The sequence below is a fragment of the Pelodiscus sinensis genome, chromosome 12 (genome assembly GCF_052426305.1).
Source record: "Pelodiscus sinensis isolate ZL-2025 chromosome 12, ASM5242630v1, whole genome shotgun sequence".
NCBI classification, from domain to species: domain Eukaryota; kingdom Metazoa; phylum Chordata; order Testudines; family Trionychidae; genus Pelodiscus; species Pelodiscus sinensis.
Window position 1 is genome coordinate 32,257,017 of NC_143063.1, and position 22,196 is coordinate 32,279,212.

The following is a 22,196-nucleotide window of genomic DNA, read 5'->3' on the forward strand; positions in this document are numbered from 1 at the left end:
TGCATGACCTGAACCCAGGAGGATTTCTTATGTAGTGGGATTCTCAGGGCAGCTACTCTTATGCCATGCTGACGGCACAGTCGGAAAAAAGAGGGCATGGCTGGGCTGTCCCTCTGTCCTAGCAATCTTGAGCTACAGCTCTCAGGGGCTGTAGGCACCGCTACAATTTCATTCCCGTAGGCGTACATGCAAACACTTATCTCATGTTTTGTTGTAATCTTTCTGTTTCCTCTCACAGTTTTCTTTGGCTACGCAGGGTATCTGTGTGTCTGGTTTAATTCTTCAAGATCCTTTTTCTCTTTGTGGGGCCAAGCCTGACCCATGTCCCACAGGTTGAAAACCTCTGCATCAGTGGAATTTATTTCCATTTCTAGAGATTAAATGACTGTAGTACTTGCATTAGTCACCCTCTGTAGGTCTGAAGTAACTTAACTTTGTGCCCTGCCCCCTTCCCCAGTGATCTGGAACCCCAGGAAATTGCTCTGCTTGATGCCCTGTAACATTAGCCCTGTTGTCAGTTGCATGAACATGCAAAATGGTACCGAGATGAGCAGCCCCACTGACTTCAATAGAATGGTCTGCACAGCTAAGGGCTTGTAGGATTAGGTGTGTCTTCATATCTGAATCAGCTGTCTGGTACTACAGAGACTTTGGAAAACCATGACATTACTTGTATAATCTCACTGCTATGGATTTTGGAAGTCCACAGCTCTTGCACTTTATGCCAGTGTTTCTCAACCTTTATTTAAAAAAAAAAAAAAAGTACCCCTTTAAAAAAATATAAGTTCCCCTAGTACCTACAGTTCTCAGACACCATTCTTTTTTCCAACCATTGTAACACATTTGTTTAAACAACTTAACTGTAGCCGGGCAGGCAGTTACATCCTTGGGTGTAAAAAGTACAAAAATAATAAAGCACTGTAAAACTTAAAACAAAAATTCATTTTTCTCCCAATTTCAATTGTGTTGACATACACTCCCCCCCACCCCCCGACTTCTCTCAAGTACCCCTAAGGGTACTTGTACCACTTGTTGGGAAACACTGCTTTAGGCAACACTTGGATCCCGGAATGCTGTCTAGCTTTGGATTATAAATGATGCACCACTGCAGAGGCTGTGTTAATTCTTTCTCCAGCTCACAATTGGCTAGCACAACATGTAGTCCTCTCCTAAATGCAGAAACGGGATGTCTTTCTTATACTCTTGATTTTCTTCAAGTTCCACCCGACTACTAACCTCATTCTCTCTCTGGTTTAAGACCTGATTATAAAACCTGATGGAAATGGGAGTCTGAAACCATTATCGTCATCCTTTAGGCATGGAGTGGCTCCAGACATGCTCCGAGGGATTTTTCAGAATGTATATTTTTAGTAACAATAATATGTTAAAGCATGCTCAATTCAGTGGCACCTGACATGTGGCAGTGATGTAGCACTTCTGCCTCTGACAAGACAAAACATTAGAACAACATTGCAAACAGAAACTAACTTTTTTTTTTCAGATGCTTGCCCATGGCATTAGAACACTCACTTATATATGACTCCTTTTCACTTCAGGTATGTGCTAGGGAAGTTTTAATTTTATCACTGTCAATGCCATGACTCTTATTCTGGGCTGCCACTTTATTTCTATTCCTCTTCTTTTACTCCTCATGTTTAGGCCACAGCAATATTGATGTGTGGGTGCCCTAGATTAGCTTTATATTACATTTGCTTCTGTGCACTTGCTAATTTACTAGAGTTTCTCCTTCTAACCTGGCATTTTGCTATACTTTATTATTCAGAGTTTTTGTTGAATACATACCAAGATTAGTGCTTAATATTGCAAATTTTATTGTCACTTGCTCAAGGACAAACAGTAAATAAAAGTTAGACCCAGAACTATAACTCTTCTTTTTATAAACTCCTGGCTCACTGGCCCAGACCTAACCCAATAGAATACAGTGCCTTTCAGTACCCATTGTCCTAGAGAAGAGCCCTTCGATCCAAATCACAAAAACTTGGCTGATTCTAACTCTTTTCTACTAGCTTCAGGGGGTAGCCGAGATAGTTTATAAAGTGCCTACCAGACCATTTGTTGTTTTTTAAGTGTATCCTGTACAGACTAACAAAACATGTAGATGGTATCATGAGCTATTGTGGGCACAGGCCACTTCTTCAGATAACTGGAGTTTACTAGTCAGAAAAGAAATGCTTGAACATTATGCCATGTGGCCTTGGTATTAAGGTGCTATGAAAATGGCTATACTGAATCTTACCCAGCATACTAATGTTTCTGTATTGTGTATTGCAACACTTCTGTGAACAGAAGCTTACAAAGCAATAATGCATTCAGTGAAAGCTTAAATGCCTCACTACATAATTTTCTATACTTTACTTTCAACCATCTGATTAAACTTGACTTTCAGAGATTTGGCTCCAACCATGTTGCTAAGATATGAAATTAAGTTTTTGGATATCTGCCAAAACCATTCACTGATTTCTGCCTTGAATATTTCACTACTATGGCAGAGAGACTAGAGTAAAAGCTTTAATGAAATGTTGGGAATATTTACTTTGATTACGATGCAGAGTTCACTTCTGATTTGGTGATCAGTTTTACCTCCTGGGCCACATAGCTTCCCATTTTTTGCTGCTCAGGACTGGGTTAGAGAATGGGGAAGTGGCTGTTGGCCACCTTTATGTCTCTCTGATTCTAATCTGTTAAGGGGCTGGCTCATCCTTTGGTACAGTGTAGAGCACCCTGAGGGCGGCTCTAAATGACATCAAGGTTGCTCTTGGCTACAGGAGCCCAAATACAGCTGGGGACTGCCAAAACACAAAGAGATTCTGGTCATATGCTCTTGTGCCAGTGGGGTGGTGTAGAAAAATCACAACTCTGCTCCAACTGACAATTCAGCTTATGCAAGGGACATCCTGAGGTGCCAGTTCAAATGCTTTCTGGCTGCTTTGCACTGGCAGTGGCGGGATGGCGCTCCCAATCCTGTGCAAACTATCTGCTAATAAACCCCCGCCACTATTTTCCTAGGACTGAGCTGGTTGAAAGTACCTAGCTAACTTGTATGTGCAAAGCTATCTCACTGCTGCCAGTGGATATGCTGTGATCAGTACGGCTTTACAGGAGTGGGCCCTCGAGTAATGTATACTTAGAACTGTGCATAAATCCACTTATATGGATTCAGTTCCAGGATTCTGATTGATTTCACACTTCTAAGTGCTTTGATAAAACGTATCAGGAAATAAGCATTTACTGCTTGTTATGGCTTTGAGATGGTTAATAGCTCATTTGGAGTGTGAGGAAATCTGTGCCAGAGCCAGAAGAAATGGAGACTTATCTACCGCAAAACAGGTTCATGGGATGGAGTTAGCTGTTTTCCTTTCCCCTGGCCCTTGTGCAGTCAGAGCAGGTACCAAGTGCAGTGCCAGTAGGCAAAATGCTGGTCAAGTCTTCTACTAATCATGGAGACCTCTTGTAGGCTGGCTGATGTATGTCTGCCCAGGTACCTATCCACCTTAGGTCTTCTGATGTAATGGTACCTGTTTACTAGGTTCTTGCATATTTTCATTTTGTGGACTTGCTACCAAAATATCTGATTTCCCTGCCATTGATCCTATTCTCTCCCATCTTGGTATGTGTCTGGTTGATGCTTGTGGCACCAAGCACTTCCAGAAATGTTGTCTCAACCACAAGTTGAGGCTACTGAGCGACTCTACACAACAGGGTGGCCAAAACGTTCTGCTCGTGGGCAGAGGTGAAAGTAAGGCAGTGCGCCCCGGTGTGCTGCTCCGGTAAGAACTATCTGGGCACTCTGCTCATGGTAAGGGGCCAGCTGGGAGAACATTGTAGGGACCATGTGTGATCCCAGCCAGGTTAGTAAGAGGAGTTGGCGGCAGCAGATGCCTCCGTCTAGCTGCAGGGGCCTAGCTATGGCCTCCATCTGACTGGGGTGCCTGGGGACAGACCGTGGGCTGCGGGGATACCTTACAGCTTGGTTCCGGTGGCCTAGCGACTGCTGTGGAAGCTCGGGCTCCCGGCCAGTGGCCCAGCTCGGGCCCCAGCCCCTGCCTCAGTGGCCCACAGAGGATTTTGGCTGAGCTCCAGCCGTGACAGCCTAGCCAACAACACCCCAGTCAGAGCCCAGCTCTTATCTGGCTGCAGTGGCTTGGCCCCAGGATCTGGCCCCCATCCAACCATAGTAAGGGTTGTCAGCATCTGCTCCCCCTACCCCCGTCCACTACCACCACCACCACCACCACTCCTGCTGCAGTGGGGGTAAGAGGTGATGGATCTGGCCGTGGATCCCACTGCTGCCCGGGTGCATATATCTATAATATGTAAACAACCCTTAAAAAGGACTGGCACAATCTCAAACTGTACTTACCGTGGAGGGGAGTCAGGATACATGACATTGACCTGAGAGAGAGTCTCCATGTAGGAACCGAAGTCAAAAGCTGGTGGGAACTCCTCTGTGCAGGTGGATCTCAGTTCTCCAATGGAGTCACCATAGGAGAAACCATCTGGAGCTATAAAACAAGCAATTAACACTGAGTCTCTTCTTCATGGTGGCTTCTTGGCAGCTCTGCCATAATTTATAACTTTAGTCCACCGACGAGACAGCAGGATTGTTGGTGTTCTGAGGGCAAGCATGTCTTAATTAAACCAAATGCTTCTCTGTCAAGGATGGCTAGCCTGTGCCTGACAACTACATCTAAGATGCTATGAATCATGGTGTGGGATTAGGAATAAACCCCTTGTGCTACTCCCCAAACTGTCATTACTGCCCTACCCAAATAAAATACAAGGCCTGTAACAATCTCGAATGTTAGCACCGCTTCTTCATAACAACTGAAGTTATTGGGAGCTGCCTATTTATATTCAACACTTCTGAAAACCAGATTACTTTTCTGAAAGGGTCTAGATGCCTAACTCCATGCATCTGCGGGCATGTCTTTAGTGAGGTCAGAGTAGAATGGGTGGAAATACCTGATCTAGCTAGCCTGAGTGGCAATGGCAGTGATGCTGCAGCAGCACTGGGCTAGCAGCTTAAGTACACGTCCTGGGTCCTGGATGGGCTTGTAAAACCTGTGTGGCTGTGATGGGGTAGACAAGCCCTGTACTGAAGGACAGTGGGTAGCCCAGGCCCAGCTGGTGGAGAAAGCCCCACCCCGCTGGTCATGCTCCCAGCAGAGCCGGGGTATAAAAGCAGAGGGAGCCCTGCAGCCAGGGAGGCCGCAGGATGAGGGAGTAGCCCAGGCCGGGCCAGTGTTTCTGCAGCAGCTGAGACCGGAGTTGCCGCCTGTGCCTGACCTGGAGGCAGAACCAGCAGCCGCCAACCCCAGGGAGGCAGGAGCGCGCCCGCAACCCCGGCAGGTACGGACTCGGCGGCGAATGGGCCCCAGGGGAACCAGGGCGTGGTAGGAAGCAGCCCAGGGCAAAGGACCAATAGCGCGGCTCGGCGTGTATCGGCTGGATTCCCTGCCGAGCGGGCAGGAGCCATAGTCCCTGCCTAAAGGGCCCTGGGCTGGGACCCGGTGGAGAGGGAGGGCCCGGGTCCCCCTACCACCCATTTTCCCTTCCCTGGATATTCAACCCCAGTCCAGGAGAGGCTTCTCTGAGCGGCTAGCCCTCCAAAACTGTAGTTACCCTGATAGAGGGGCCTGGACTTTTATGCTGGGGCTGCTAGGGTTGTATCCCCCTGATAGGTCCTGTTGCCCACTCTTAATGGGGGGTACACCCCACACCAGGGGCGTACCCCCTGACAGGCTGTCCATGCTGCCATGGCTTGACTGCTATTGCTTGCGCTAGCTACAACCAAGTTAGCACAGGTACAGCAAAAATGCTACAGTCACACTTTGATTTGCGGTGGAGACCTACTCTAAATTTGAGTCAACACCTTGCAGCAAGGTGACCACTACTGGGTTGCAATCTGTAGTTTGAAAACCATTGCCCTAATGCAGGGCTACGAGGTGCGTGGGCTGCCTCTGGCCTGTTTGTTTGCAGCCCGCAGTGCGGTTTGGGTTTACGCGGGGCTCAACATGCGGCTTGCGGGTGGGAGCCAAAACAAAAAAGTAGTCAATACAATGGTCTTCTGTTGATCTGTGTTTTTAGTAGTTAAATTTCTAGACTATTAAACGTGCTCATTAAAAGTGCTGTCATATGGGTGGAAATTGGGTAAATATTGCATTTTATTCATATCAGCAGAACTGACTTTAATGGGGTCTGCGTGTTGTGTAGTCTTGCCTTAATCTTTGTATTCATGCCCATCAGTGTGAAAAAAGCTATTTGCATATATTTGCATTTATATTTGCATGAATATGCAGCCACACTTAAGTTGCGGCCCTTGGCATGTGCTGTGAGTATCATTGTGGCCCCTGGGGCTTCCAAAGTTGAGTAGCCCTGCCCTAACGCATACTGAACCTTATCTAAAAAAGCCACAGGATGTTTGTACAGATACTACTTGATCACTCATTTAGGAGAGTGCAGGGTGTCACTAAAAATACCTGGTCCGAATGGGAAGGGTGAGGTGGAATGGATTGTTGGTATAAATGTTTGTTAAAGAGGGAGGTAAACTCTGTAAGGGGAATAGTGTTTATAAGTGGCCTGAGCACCTATTTGGGATCCTCTGCAGGTTCTCCTGGCAGTTCAGCAACACCTGTTCCTCATATGGCAGCTAGGACTAAGGGAGCTCCCCGGGGGACTAAGTAGGAAACTGAATACAATAGCAGGTTTCCAGAGACCTTATGTTTCTGCCCCACAGCTCCACCTCTAGACCTCCCCCTTCAGGAACAGAAGAAGCAACCTCAAGCTAATAACGGACAGCTTTATTCTTTCCCCAACTCTAATGGGAGTTGTCAGACCTCCCATCCCCTGCAGGAAAGCTACTAGCGCCACCAAAGCAGCAGACAGAGCTTTCAAAATCTTCAATAGTTTTCCTATGGCTTTCTATATGAACAGAAATAACCAGAACAAATTGTTCCTGATTCTCCCCTCCCTCCCCTTAAGAAAAGCCAACAAGATGACGATTTTATCTGTCTGGTTTTATTTCAGAGACACCGTCCAAAATGTGATTTATTTATTTATTTGTGCAGGTGGTTAGTCCCCAAGCAGGTGTGCTTCATGGGATGCCAGCATTATTTAGAGGCAGGCAAGGCTTGTTCTTTAGTGAGCTGACAAGAGCAGTCGTGTTTCACAGACGAGGTTTAACTCGCTGATGTAGAAAAAATGTGGATAGAAGTTAACACTGTGCACCTGCTTCTCATTTGTTAAGCTATCTGGGAGATGCACTAAAACGTGGCTCCTTGCAAGGGCCAGATTTGTAGATGATATCAACTAGCAGAGATCTATTGGAACAGTACAATCGTGCCAGTTGAGGATCTGGCCCTGGCGTGTACACTCAGTGCTGGCACCATGACTTCGATATCAGAATTAAACTAGACTTTCCTTTACCATGAACACATGCAGCAAATCTCCACAGCTACAGGGATACCCTGACAAGTCTTGTCTGAAACTCAGAATAGCGGGGTAAACTTCCTAACAGTGTTCTGAGCTGTAGCTAGAAAAGATGAGATCAGGGCTGGATTAAGGGGGGGGCGGGGCTAGCTGGACAGAGTTGGCACCGAGGTTTGTTGCATGGATTGGTTCCTGAGTTAGAGTTATTATGGTGCGGTGTGTCGTTGCTGGTGAGAATATGCTTCAGGTTGGCGGGTTGTCTGTGGGCAAGGACTGGCCTGCCTCCCGAGGCCTGTGAAAGCGAGGGATCATTGTCCAGGATGGGTTGTAGATCACTAATGATGCGTTGGAGAGGTTTTAGCTGAGGACTGTAGGTGATGGCCAGTGGTGTTCTGTTGGTTTCTTTCTTGGGCTTGTCCCGTAGCAGGAGGCTTCTGGGTACATGTCTGGCTCTGTCAATCTGTCTCCTCACTTCCTCGTGTGGGTATCGTAGTTTACAGAATGCTTGTTGAAGATCTTGTAGGTGTAGGTCTCTGTCTGAGGGGTTGGAGCATATGCGGTTGTACCTCAGTGCTTGGCTGTAAACAATGGATCGTGTGGTGTGTCTGGGATGGAAACTGGAGGCATGCAGGTAAGCATAGCGGTCAGTAGGTTTTCGGTATAGGTGGTATTGATGTGACGGTGCAAATAAGTGATGGTCTAACTCAGGAACCAATCCATGCAACAAACCTCGGTGCCAACTCTGCCCACATATATACACCAGCAACACGATCACAGGACCTAACCAGATCAGCCATACCGTCACTGGTAATATATGCCATCATGTGCCAACAATGCCCCTCTGCTATATACATCGGCCAAACTGGACAGTCCCTATGTAAAAGAATCAATGGACACAAATCAGATATTAGGAATGGCAACATACAAAAACCTGTAGGGGAACACTTCAATCTCCCTGGACACACAACTGCAGATCTAAAGATAGCCATCCTGCAGCAAAAAAACTTCAGGACCAGACTTGAAAAGAGAAACTGCAGAGCTACAGTTCATCTTCAAGTTTGACACAATCAACTCAGGATTAAACAAAGACTGTGAATGGCTCGCTAACTACAAAAGCAGCTTCTCCTCTCTTGGAATTCACACCTCCAGATCAGCTACTAGAAGTGGGCCTCATCCTCCCTGATTGGATCCACCTTGTCATCTCCAGCCTGATTCTGGCCTGCATATTTATACCTGCCTCTGGAAATTTCCACTACATGCATCTGACGAAGTGGGTCTTTGCCCACGAAAGCTTATGCTCCAACACTTCAGTTAGTCTATAAGGTGCCACAGGACTCCTCGCTGCTTTTATTTTTTCTCTGTCCTTTTCTCTAAGGCTTTTTTCCCCCCTTCCACTTTCTGTATTGGTATGGAGCTGAAATCAACATAGCCATTTTAATGTAAACAACATCTTACATAATATACAGCACCTTATAATGCCAAAACATCTGTGTACCAGCTTTGCTGATGATATAGTAACTGTATAGCTCAGGGATTAGAGCCCTAATTGCTGCAAAGCCAGAAAAAAAGGAGGAAAAATAAGTCTCTCAAACAGTAGACACTGCTTGTAACTTACCTCCAATAATCTACGGTTATTTGTCTCTATAACTGAGAAATGTGCATCTGTCCATCAGTGAGTCCGTTGGGTCAAGAACTCCTCTAAACAGGTAAGAGCTGGGATCACAAAATTTGGTAGGCAGCTTCCTCATCTCCTAGCCTAAAGCAAGGTCAGGGTTTGGTGGTGCCAGGATTATGAGATGCGTGTGGCTTTGTATTGTTTCATATCAAACAAAGGGAGAAGTGGGAGAGTAGGGACGTTTATATGCATGAAGGAGCAAGTGCCTTGGTGAGGAGCAGCCGTCACCACCCTGGCCTGCCCTGGGGAGCAGCTGCCGCCGCTTCCTCCCCTGAGCTCCCACTCCTGCACCTCCTGGTCTGAGCCCTAAGCCACAATCCCGGCCTCCTGCCCTCCAGGACTTGAACAAGGCCGGGTAAGTCTTCTAGTTTAATAAATATCTCACTTCTAAAAGAAGTGGAAAAATGTGAATCTAAAATTGGGTCCAAACCCCCTGACAATATTTACACAGTTGGACTGAATTATTTGAAGGAGCTGATTGTAGACACTCCTAGATTGAAAGCAAAATAAATACTACAATAAAGACGGAAAACATGGCCCCAGATGGAAGCCTCGTTGATTTAAATGGGAGCTTTAAATACTTCAGTAGACTCAAGTTTTGGTCCAATGTATTAAGTGGCCTGAGGGTTATATTCTAGAAACACAGTAAATGGCTTTTCCTCCAAATTATGACTTTTTTGTGATTACTTTCTTGTAAAATTTCAAATGAACCAGTACCTTGACTAACCAGAACTTAAAAAAACAACAGCGCTGTCTCATGCTGAGCTGCAAACTTGTGGAGCTAAATATTTGACTGCTATAAATGGCCAATGCACTATTGAAATTAAAGGATCCTCCGCTTCAATGGAGCTACAGTGTTTTGCAGCAGCTAAAAATCTGGCCAATGGGATCACTTTTTACATCCATCCCTAATATTTTCCCTTTAACTAAACAAGTGTATCATCTGTTGAGTTTTCTAGTGTAACTGGCTCTCAAGCTGTCCGGTCTGCAGCTTTCAAAATGGCCAAAAAAATCATCCTGAGACCCTTCATATCTCATACTACTTTGAAATCACAAAAGATTTCAGTCACAAGAAGAAAAAATTGGGACACTTCTAGGTGGTGGTGGTGGTGGTGGTGGTGAGGGGTTGACTAGTGCGGCTGGGAAAGCGCTTAAAGTCTAAAGTAACTTGGATATCCTGCCAGGCCATCATGATTACAACATCTAACTTTCCACTTGTACGGAAAACAAAGCAGCAATTTTCTAGGTTGCTACAGATTGGAAGACTGAAAATTCTATGATTTCCTGTGCTAGCAACTTCTATATCCTGGCTCTCAAACAGAGAAATCAAACTGGAACCATAGACCAATGACAGTAATGGGATTTCAACAGACTGCAACAGGAGTCAGAAGACTAGAAAGAGGAAAACAAATATGCACAATACCAAAGAAAATGATATAGCCTGACAAACTGGAATTATGCAGTTGGCTTTCACACATTCAGTCTGACCATTTCAAATGTAACTCTTGTTATTTGACTTCAGTGCCAGCTCAGTCTTGCAACTAAACAAGACAGCCAACTAGCTATGTCCTCCTTTTGTCTTTTTAATCATTTGCTTTGCAGTTTCTACAGAGCCATGCTTTTGCTATCCATAGGAGTGGAGCAACAAGATGGGTAAGCAGGATCTCACCGTAATTAGCATTTCTCCTCAGGTGTGGGTGTCTTAGACGTCCATCCTTTCGCAGGCTGCCAATAATGATTGTGACACAGGACAGAAACAGCACCAGTCCGATCACTACTCCAGCTACCAGGAGAGGAGAGACAAGCAAGCTGGTATCATTGCTGTTTTCGCTGTAGCCAGGAAACTCATTGATAGGGCTGCTCTGGTTTGAGTGAACTTCTGCATGAGAGAAAAGAGAGAGTGAGCATAAATGGTGCTGAAAGAGACAGACAATGTTGATTTAAAGCTGTTGGGTATGTAACCAACAACCAGAGCAACAAGTTACAAATGGGATTTTATCTTGGACAGTCATTTGCATTGTACAGATTACACCTTACCCCTAATGATCTCCTTGTGGAGTTGTTCATATTTTTCCCCAAAAGATCACTTAAGAGTAAGACTATCCTGGATCCCAGCCAGTAAAACTTCCTCTATAGAGCAGCACGTATTCACCTCAAGGGCTAGAAGCCAACTGTAGCTTGTTTTATTCTCCCCTCCTGATTATTGTTTCGTTATCTTATTATTTGCTACCAGGACAGACAGAAATACAAGTTAGAGTGATATCTGCAGTGGAAATAGTTGTCTTGAATCTGAGTAAACTGTCCATCTGGAATACTTGGGTAGAAACTTTCTGGTTCATCTGACAGAGTTCTCATTCTCAGGATCTGTCTACACTTGCACCCTCTTTTGAGAGAAGGATGTAAATGCAGACATTCAAAATTGCAAATGAAGTGGGGATTTAAATATTCTATGCTCCATTTGCATAATCACTTCTGGACCCTATTTCAAAATAGTGCTATTTTGAAATAAGTGCTGTCTAGACACGATTATTTCGAGTGAAAACCCTTCTTTCGAAATAACTGCTAAACCTCATTTTATGAGGAGCAAGGGTTATTTCGAAAGAAGGATTTTCTCTCGCAATAACACCGTCTAGACAGCTCCTGTTGTTTTGAAATAGTGCTATTTTGAAATAGTGCCTGGACACAATTTTGCAAATGAAGCACCGGGTATTTAAATTCCCGCTTCATTGGCCATTTCGAATGTCTATTTGTATCCCCCTCTTGAAAAAGGGTGCAAATGCAGACATACCTTTAGATCTTAGATGCCCACTAATATTAAAATGGGAACTTTGTCAGCTTGGTATGGTGTTTTAAATGTATTAAAATAACTAGAAGATTTATTGGGTGTTGTTGCTTGGGTCCTTAACTCAATTTTTGTTTTTTTGGAAAATAAAATCAAACTGTACATGCTTTTTTAAAATCATTGCTCTGGAATAGAGCTGGGGATGAGGGGTTCAATATATAGCTGCCCCAGGGAGAGAGGACAACCCCAGCCCTTCTCAATGTAGCAGCTTGGGGTGAGAAGTGCTTCTCTACTGGCTGCTGCAGCTCCAGCAGGCACATCTGGGGGAAGGATCCAGGTTCGTCTGCCCCCTACTCTCCCCAGCCAGAGTGAGGAATGCAGCAAACTGTGTACTTCCCCCCACTCCATGATGTGGGGGGGACAGCCAGCAATGTTTCTGTACAAAGTAAGTGTGTGTGTGTGTGAGGGGGGGGGGGGGGAATTCAGCCCCTTCCGTCCCCACTCCCAAAGGGCACGGGGAAGATGGGAGCCTTGGGGCTGGGTCAGCTATGAATGGGGGAGAGTGTGCCTGTAGCCAGTCCCTTAGCTGCCTGGTGATTGTCTCCCCCACCACCTGCACCCTTATGGCTTGATGAGAAGCAATCCCATTCCAGGCCCATCCTATTCTCCTGGCACAATGAAACTCTCACCTTTTCTTTAAGTTCATACCAAATTTGGTGGTCCTAGCTCTTACCATTTAGGAGGAGTTCTTGGATGGACAGACTCTCTCAAATATTTAGTAGGTTAATAAACACTGACAGCTTACTCTTCAGCAATTAATGGCAGTGCATCTGCACTGCAGCATCTCTGCAGGCTGTTCCATGCTCGAGTGTAACTTAACAGTCCTGATTATCTAGTCGTCTTATCATGTACAACCATTTGTACACCTTCAAAGAACTTGTGCTATGAACAATGACCCTACTACCTAGAAAAGTCCTATACTAATACCCATCCCATCAACTAATAATTTTCCATTCTAGTGCTTACTTAACATTAAATATAAAGTTCTATAAAGGAACTGTACAGTTCAAATACCTGCGTGTTCTTTAACTATGACAATGAATAGTGAAAGGAAGATAAATATTCAAATAGTTCACAGTTCATACAGTTGCTAAAGCAAATGTATAACGAGCAGTGCATTACAGACAATGGAGGAATCTGTGGTATTTGCTCGAGACCAGCAGACCAGGGAGACGGGGAGCAAAGTCTCGGGGAAGCCGGCAGTGGGGAAGCCGGCCTCGGGGAAGCCGGCCGCCCGTGTACTCCGGGGCTTTCTCCGCATCTCCCTGGTCTGCCCGAGCCCCTCCGTGGCTTTGCTCCGCGTCTTCCTGGTCTGCAGACCAGGGAGATGCGGAGAAAGCCCCGGAGTACACGGGCGGCAGGACCGCGAGGTCCCGCAGTCCATGTCCTCCGGGGCAGCCCCGTTCGTAACTGCGGATCCGACGTAAGTCGGGGACTGCGTGTAACTGGATTGCTTGGAAATAGTGACCATATTTGCCTCTTGGGCCAAATCCTGTGCTCCACTTAGGACTAAATCAAGAATTGTTTCTAGCTTCTTTCCCAGTATCAAAAGTTCGCTAATACCATTAACAATTCTACTAAATAGTTGTGTGGGGAGTTGATCCCTCCCCCAGTGTATTTTCTATACACTTCTTTCATTCTTATTTCATGTTGAAACTGTTGTATGACTTTGGTCTTGGAAACGGGGCAAATAAATGCATTTCTGGCTTTCCATACTTATTTTTTTAGAAACTTAATTTCTTATTTTTTTCAGGATGTACTTAGAATCATAGAATACTAGAACTGGAAGGGACCTCGAAAGGTCATCAAGTCCAGTTATTTGCCTTCATGGCAGGACCAAGCACTGTCTAGATCATCCCTGATAGATGTCTATCCAACCTGCTCTTACATTTTAAAAAATGGTACAGGCTGACATACACATTTAGAAGTTTTGTATGTGCCACATTTTATGTACCAGAGGGAGATTGTCTACAGAAAGGGAATATAACATTTCTTTACACATTCTTGCTAATAAAAGTTGTTCCTGCAAATATTCCTAAAAAGCAAATGTGAGTTCTGTAAAAGTAATAGGCATTTTTTATTGGAATGGATGTTAACAGATATTTTTCTGCTGTATTCATCCAGTTCTTGCTACTGTGTGATACTTCTAGTGTCTTGCAGCCACACTTTGTTTGCAAAGAGGAGCAGTCTGTACATGATGGCTTCAGGCCAACATGTATTAATCAGGGGCTAAAGCATGACCCTCAGTTTACTAGGTTGTGGGATAACCCTCTAGTATGCGTGAAATGTTTTTAATTTTTAGCAGCACTCAAGTGTTGACTGAATATCTTTATGGGCATTTAAGAGAGCTTTCTAGAAAAGTTACAATGTTTTACAAAGTTTTGTGTACCAAAAGATTAATTATCCTGAAGCACAAGTTGGCTCCTGAATGTAATTTTTTTTTAATCTTACGACTTTACACAAATCAAAATGCACGGCTCCCCACTTTCACTGCATGTAACATGTATTTGGGATTAGCTGATACTGAGGACATTGTATTAGGTGTCACAATTAATGGCTAGGCCTGGGCCAGCACACTGCCACCAGGCTGCCCCATGCCAAGTTGGAGCAGCCGGGGCCCCACCTGCTTCCCCCAGGCAGGCAGGGTCCCGATGGGTGATACAGGTGTGGCCCTGCCTGCCACCCCTCACAGCAGGCCAGACTAAGGGTGTGTCTAGACTACCTAGTTTTGTCGACAAAAGTGGACTTTTGTCGACAAAACTATACCAGCGTCTACACTACCGCGGAGTTCTGTCGACATAACGTCGACAGAACTCCGCGGTTTTGTCGACGCTGGTATACCTCATTTTACGAGGCATAACACTTTCTGTTGACAGAACTCTGTCGACAGAAGGTGTTATTGCCTGTAACACTGCGTCCAGACTACGGAGTTCTGTCGACAAAGCGGCTTGCTTTGTCGACAGAACTCCATGTGTCTGGACGCAAATTGTCGACGGAAGTTTTGTCGACAGTATCTGTCGACAAAACTTCCGTCGACAAAACGCGGTAGTCTAGACGTACCCTAAGGCAGGGCTTTTCCAGTCTGCTGAGGACGGTTGTGAAACCAGTTAATGGATAAGCATTCCAGTAAGCCTAATGTTTACCAGGTAACCGGTTAAACGCTTAACCTTTTACACACCTACCAGCCAATATAACGACAACATGAGACTGAGTCTTGACGTGGCAACAGACGCTATCAGGCAGATTGTCAGGCATTTTTAGCAGAACTGAATTAAAGCCACAAAGACACTCGCACAATGACATCAAAATATTTATTTTAAACAACTAGCAGATGGGAATATGAGATTACTAAAGCAGAGATTCTTCTGTCAGTTTGCGGGGGTGGGACACAACCCTATTCTCAAACAGTTCTTATAAAAGTTACATTCTCTGCGTGTCTACACCAGGAGTGGGCAATAATTTTTGACCGGGGCCACTTCAGAAATTTTTGAAGTGGCGCTGGGCTACCCCAGAAGGGGCAGGGCCCCAAGTGGAAGAGGCCCTGATTGGCCTGGGGATGAGGGAGCGTGCAAAGTCTTTGCCGTCCCCAGAGAGAAGTGCCAGCTGTTCTGCTCCTGGCAGTGGGCGGAGACTTCATGTGCTCTCCCCTGTTGCCCCCAGGTCAATCAGGGTCTGGGGAAAGGGAGCACGTGAAATCTCTCACTCCTGCCCCTGCCCCTGCAGCATGTAGTTGACTTTAAGTGCTGTGAGCCCCTTGCAGGGCGGGAGGAGTCTTCATGTGCTCTCCTGCCCCCAAGCCCCGACTGGCCTGGGGAAGAGGGAGGAGGAAGTGTGTGGAGTCTCCTCCCACTCTGCCAGGGGAGCATTAGGGCCTTCATGGGCTGGATCAACTCGCTTGGCAGGCCAGATCCGGCCTGTGGAGGCCCTTTTACTCACCCTGGTCTACACAGTAGCGCATACCTCGAAAGAAGCTGCGCAATTTGAGCTAAGGAAATTGCATAGCTTATTTTGAAATTTGGCACTGTCTACACAGCACTAATTTTGAAATAAATCCCTATTCCAGCATCTTCCTTAAGCCTCATGCAATGAGGTTTACAGGAAGTTGGAATAAGAAGCCGGTTATTTCGAAATAATGAGCCTGCTGTTAAGATGCACAGAACGTTATTTCGGGATAACAGATGTTATCCTGAAATAGCGCTGCTGTGTAGACGTACCCTCAGGGCAGACTAGCGACGGTCAGGAGAGAGTTAGACTTGCAACCAACCCCTCCTTGGTTCCTTTTGCTTTATCGATTGTTTTGCAAGGCATTTTTAATGCTTTCGCATTGTTTGGCACTGATAATATTGGCTGTACCCACGAAAGCTCATGATACCATCTATATGTTTTGTTGGTCTATAAAGTGCTACCAGACTTGTTATTAGACTGGTATTGAAGTATGTTAACCCTCTGAATTTCACTTTTGAGCTATAATACACAGAGTCTATTGGTTGTGCTAGAATTTAACGGAATGCCAGGAAACTCCACAAGAATATGTCCCAAGGCTTTTCAAGAGATTTATTTAATTTGTAATTGTGCAGGATTCAGAATGAGATTTGATTTTTAAACTTAAAGGCCAAGTCTTTGATCTATTATTTACTTGGTAAGAGTCAGAAATAAGCTTGGTCCTTTCCAGCATCTGAAAGAAGTAGACAGACCCTGCTTTCATTTAGCTTTATGAGTGGATCAGATTCTGCTATCCTTACGCAGCACTTTACTCGACACGTATTCCCACTGAAGTCAGCTGGAGCAAGGGTATCAGAATCTGGCTCTATTTTTGTTTATAGGAGTTTAAAATCCCATTACCAAGGAGTTGAAGTAGAAATTGCTTCTGAACTTTAAATTCCCCTTTTGTACCCAACAAAATCTTTCTTCTTACAAGACAAAGAACCCATTTATCTAGCCCTCCCTCTGAGCTTTGAAGATTCCTAAGCTGTTCAAACTCTCATCCTTTTATCTCCTGATACTCTCTCTATGTATATATGAATCTTTTCCTTTATGTATATATTTATTAATCTAATTGAACTCAGTCTCTGGCAGAAGCACAATATATTACAGTATTACTGTTATTAAAAGGAATGAATAGCCCTTAGCTCAGCTTCTAAAACAATATGCAGTTGATAATCTCCTTCTTTTACAGTATTTTAAATTCTGAGCCTAAGCTTGCAGACTTTATTGCATGAATAGCATTGATTTCAATGAGAGCACTCAAGTGAATAAGGGCTACAAAATGAGACCCCCTCTTTCTGTTAACAAGGAGTCCCCTCTGAAAACAAAATATATTCATACTATTTGGACAAAGAATAATGCCAACATTTTATACTTCACCCAAATTCCCATAAGTTGGTAATATGCATATTTATGCATGGGAAAATAATTAACTTTCCATTTTCCTATCAGGAATATGGATTTGCATGTAGAGCCCACAAATATCAGTAACAGAGTTGCTAGTTATTCTATTATACTAAATTGTTTGTGACTGTCTTCATGCAATTGTATGTCTATCATTTTTGCAAATACTTCATTGTGACTATTGCATATTAAACCTTAAAAATTTCACCTTGTTGGCTATACTTAAATAACATCACATTGTTTGTATTTAGTAATGGGATAATTTTATGTACATAACCAATAGGCTGGAAATTGCATAGCCTGAGATGGGATGTACAAGCTCTATCCTGGCCAGCAAAGGGTTAAGTAACTGCCTTCCGCTCAAACAGCCCTATCTTGTCACACCTGCAAGCAGATTAAGGCCTAATATGGGAAACCTGACACAGTTAGCAGTTGGTTGAGGAGGGGAACACAGTTTAAGATGACTATTGCCAGTCTGAAACCCATAAAGGAAAGGTGAGCCACAACCCAACAGTTACTTTAACACAGTTACTTTCACACACTTGCTGACTTACAGGACCACTCGTTTTTTTAAGTCACAGACTAACGTGGCTACCCCTCTGAGACGCTTGCTGAGTGAGTCTCATGAGGGTGTTGAATTGTACTAAAAGTAGTCACAGCCCTTTTGAAGACAGGGTAACCTGCTACTAACTTTGGCTTTATCTTTTTGGATTTTTTGTGTGTGTGCATGTGCACTGGAGGGGCCTTTGATAGGCCTAGAAGGGACAAATTCCTATGGACTCAAATTAAAGGCTGAATCTCTTATACTGGGCCTGTGCTAACAAGTACCTGTGTGTGGGAGGCTGCTGATACAGTGACAACAGGGCTCCCTTAAACCTCAATGGGGAGGTGTGGGAGACAAAGCCCATGACACAACACAATACAGTTTGAATATTAAAGCATTTGAACGGGATTATTTTTGTGTGTGTGCTGGCAAAGTTCAGCCACTTGCAGATCCACAGCAAACCAACAAGAAATAAGTGCACATGTGCTGAAGGCAAAGCTGGTTTTTAGAATGAGAATGGATACTGGTGAGGAACTGCCTACACTCTTCACCCAGCTCTAGAGAGCAACAGCTGTCTGCAAAAGCCCTCTAATATGTCAGCACCCAACTTTAATGCAACCTTTGCCCCTCTCCTAGTAGACTGTTTGTTTAGACACTCCATTCTCCTGGAGGAAGTACAACTCCTTTGGAAACTTTATTGCATGTGGTGACATTCTCCTCTAACATGAATCTCTTTTGAAGAGACGCCTTTTTACACTGTTCCAATTTACTTGGAAGAGGGAAGTACAGCCATGCTGGATCACTTTGGATCTGATCCTGTCCTGTCCTGTCCTATCCTATCCTGGTATTCAGCACTCTGGCATAGCATTGGACACTTACGTCCAAAGGCTTCAGTGGGTGTTGAGGCTGCTCAGCACTTTTCAGGATAAAGCCTTCTAAAAGGGCTTTAGCTGGCTGGCTTTCTGGTTCTTACAGTTCTACCTTCTTGCACAGGAGTGGGCAAGAGGCAGCTAGCGGGCTGAATCTGGCCCATGAAGCCACCAGATCCAGCCCATGGTTGCCTCATTGTGACCCTTAAGCACAGTGCTGCTGCAGCCGCTTTACATGTGGATGCTCTTTGCTCTGGATGCTGGGGAGGGAGGAGGGAGGCTTTGCACTCTGTTCTGTGCCCAGCAAAATCTCTCAGCTCCTATTGGCCAGTTTCCGGTGGATAGGAGCTGAGAAATATGGCGGGAAGCAGGGGCAACCAATGAAGCCTTCTCCCTCCCCCTACCTTGCCTGGAGCAGAGCCATGTGGAGCTGCTTGTGACTGCAGCTCCTGTTCCTGCAGGACTGCTTGCTGGGAGCTGTCTAGGTAAGTGCCTCCCAGCCAGCGCCTGCCTCTGGCATCCACCCTCTCTTTTTCCCCCTCCCCCCCACCATCTGCCCCAGATCATCACCCAAACCCTCTGTATCCCTTTTCCCCCCTCTTTCCCAGGTCACAATTCTCTCCCAGACACTCTGAGAGCCCCTGCCCTAGACCAGAATCTTCTCCTGCACTTATACCCTCTTCTGGACTCTGCACCCCAAGCATCTGCCCCAGATACAACCCCCTCCTTCACCCAAACTCCCTCTCAGACTCCACACTCCCTCCTGCAACCCAGTGCCCTACCCTAAGCTCTCTTCTGCACCCAACCTCTGTCCCAGATCCTGCACCCCCCCAGTAGAAATGTGGCCTTTGGCCACTTGCCAAAATCTTGGGAGTGACCCCCCCCCCTATTAAAAATGATTGCCACCCCTGACTTAGGTAAGTGGGATTACCACAGCACGCAAGAAGTCCTCTGTTCAAAACCAGGCAGAAACGCAGCCTTTCCTGCTGTTACTGCCAATGGCCTCTGCCTTGCCATCAATCCTGCACACAAGAGGACAGGGACATCACACAAGATGTGTTTGGGCCAGCCAGAGGGCTAAGATCAGTCACTTCCTAGATATCTGTGCCTTGTCCTCCTCTGTCTTTGCCGGTTGGCGTTTGGAGGTGGACTCTTCCTGATGGCTGCCTGGGCTCCCAGTGGGAGAACTGAGGCAGGAATGCAAGTAAGAATTGTGGCTAGAATGTCTTCCTCCTTGCATAGCATGGCTGGGGGGCGGGGGAGGGAGAGCGGGAGGAGGAATCCCTGAGAGAGCAGATCACAAAAACCATGACTGCTGCAGTTGTTGTCAGTCCCAGTTAAGAAGCAAAGGACTGAGTGATCATGGAAAGCAAATCTCTTATCCCAGAGAGCATTACTCTGCTCAGAATTAAAGCATATTAAAGACAATACTGCATTGACACTGCCTATGCTGCATTTGCTTTGTGGCCTAATAGACAAATTCATCCACTAGGGCTATAAATCAAGCACTTTCCATGAGCTTTAACTATATTGAACAAACCCTTTTAGAGGTGAACGTGGGGAGCGGTATCTTGTATATCCGTAGAGTGGCATATTGTGTAAACATAAGTAGGTGCCATATGTAACCCAATAAAGTGCATAATGTGTCGAAGCTATTCATAATATGTTTCGAGCACCTCATTTTCTCTAGCTAGGATAAATTACTTTTTTCCAGAATGATGAGACAGTCTCCTGAATACAGACCACTGAATATGCAGCCTTTTAATCAAGTGGAGAAGACTGACAGATGGTAAAGAAAGAGTGATAGATAAGGCAAATTAGCAGAACTGATAAAGGTTTTGTTGCTCCTGCTTTATGAGCAGTTCTTCAGTGATGATTTAGTTTGGTCAAGAGTGACCAATTGGATTCTGTGCTCTCTGCTGGACTGTGAAATAAACCTCTGGCTACCGCAGCTATCGGACTGCTATCGTGCTGTTTATTCCTATAACCTCCATGCAGGAAACCACAAAATGAGCAAGGGAGGTGCGCTACAGAAGTAATCTCACAACCACTTGCACTGCAGCAAACTGGCTGTATGCCACGTAGCAGTGTCACAGGTAAAGTGATATGATTTAAATCATTCATGCAATGGCAACATCAGGGATAGAAAAGTGGGTAGAAAATGAGAAGAAAGAGAGCAGCTGCTCTCGACTTATACAGTGTTGTGGTGATCACAATTACCTATCACACAAGATGTCTACCTGGTCTTGAACAGGAAACATGGCTTTTCCTGCCGTTCAGGAATGTGCCCCTCTTACTGTCAATAGGTCCACTAATGTCAAAGACACTACACCTTGAATCAGAAAGGAAGACTAGTCTTGTCCATAAGGACAGATATGCCAAGAGATCTTCTGCCCAACAGAGTCTATGGGACTGCATCTATACCAAGTACAAATCTAGAGTACTCTAGCACAGGCTTGTATTTGGTTTATGATTATAGTTGGCTTATTCTTTCACATGTCTGCCATGACAGTTTGCTAGTTGAATTTATAATCCAAAATGAGACTCTGGGGTGTGTTCTTGTATTCAAGTAGAGGTTTTAAATCTGAAATGGTAATTTACTAGGAAGGTTTGCCACCTTTTACTCTTTCAGATGGCTAATTGTAGTGAAAGCATTTAAAATGTTTTTATGATATTTTGGTGTCGTGTGTGATGGTTCCATTAGAGGGATCATAAGTAGCTCGAAAGGAACTACTTTTGCTGTTTGGAAAGCAGAGAAACATTAGTTTCTATTGGTTTTTAAAAAGCCTTCCCAAAATTGCAGTTCAGAGTGTTTGTTTCAGAGTTTTCTGTGTGCACATGGTTAGCTTATAGTAATAAATAACCTAATCTGATATCAACTGGGCCCTAAAAACACCCATGTGTGTTTTAATAATAGGACATGGTGAAAATGAGGCCTGAATTTTATGCCATGGACAGCTTTTTCCAGCCTCTGCTGATAAACATAGGTACCTCCCCAATGCTTTCTCCTACCAGGACTCTCCCCGGGCAGCAGACAGACAATGCTGTACAATCATAGAAATGTAGGGCTGTAAAGGAATCTCAAGAGATGATCTATTGCAGCCCCCATGTGAGAGGTCAAAGGAGGGGAGAACAAGAGGCCAGAGAGGTCTGAAAGCAGAGAATGAGGATTGTATGGAGAAGTAATAGCTATTGTGGGGATCTGGAGGCTGGAAAGTCTGTTAATCAGTAGGGATGTGGAAGTGTAACCAGGTACATGGTTAACCAATGAGCCTGGGCCTATCTGTTAACCTTCACAGTTACACATAGGCAGACGCGGCCTTAGGGCAAGGTGAACAAGGTGGTTGCCTAGGGCCCTGCGCTGCCTGGCACTTGCCCAGTCGCTTGCTGCCCTGGTTGAGAGCTGTCCAGATGTGTGGCATGATGGGC

General features: G+C 45.1%; 1 protein-coding gene across 2 annotated transcripts in view; it reads right to left on the reverse strand.

Annotated features, from left to right (window-relative positions):
• The window catches only part of BEAN1 (brain expressed associated with NEDD4 1), a 124,107-nt gene that overhangs the window by 22,475 nt on the left and 79,436 nt on the right, over positions 1-22,196 (reverse strand). For both annotated transcript variants that reach the window (XM_006130539.5, XM_006130540.5), the window contains 2 exons: positions 10,794-11,003; positions 4,382-4,523 (listed from right to left, as the gene is read on the reverse strand). In XM_006130539.5, coding sequence (XP_006130601.2) covers positions 4,382-4,523; positions 10,794-11,003 — 352 coding nt within the window. The remainder of the gene's footprint in view (positions 1-4,381; positions 4,524-10,793; positions 11,004-22,196) is intronic.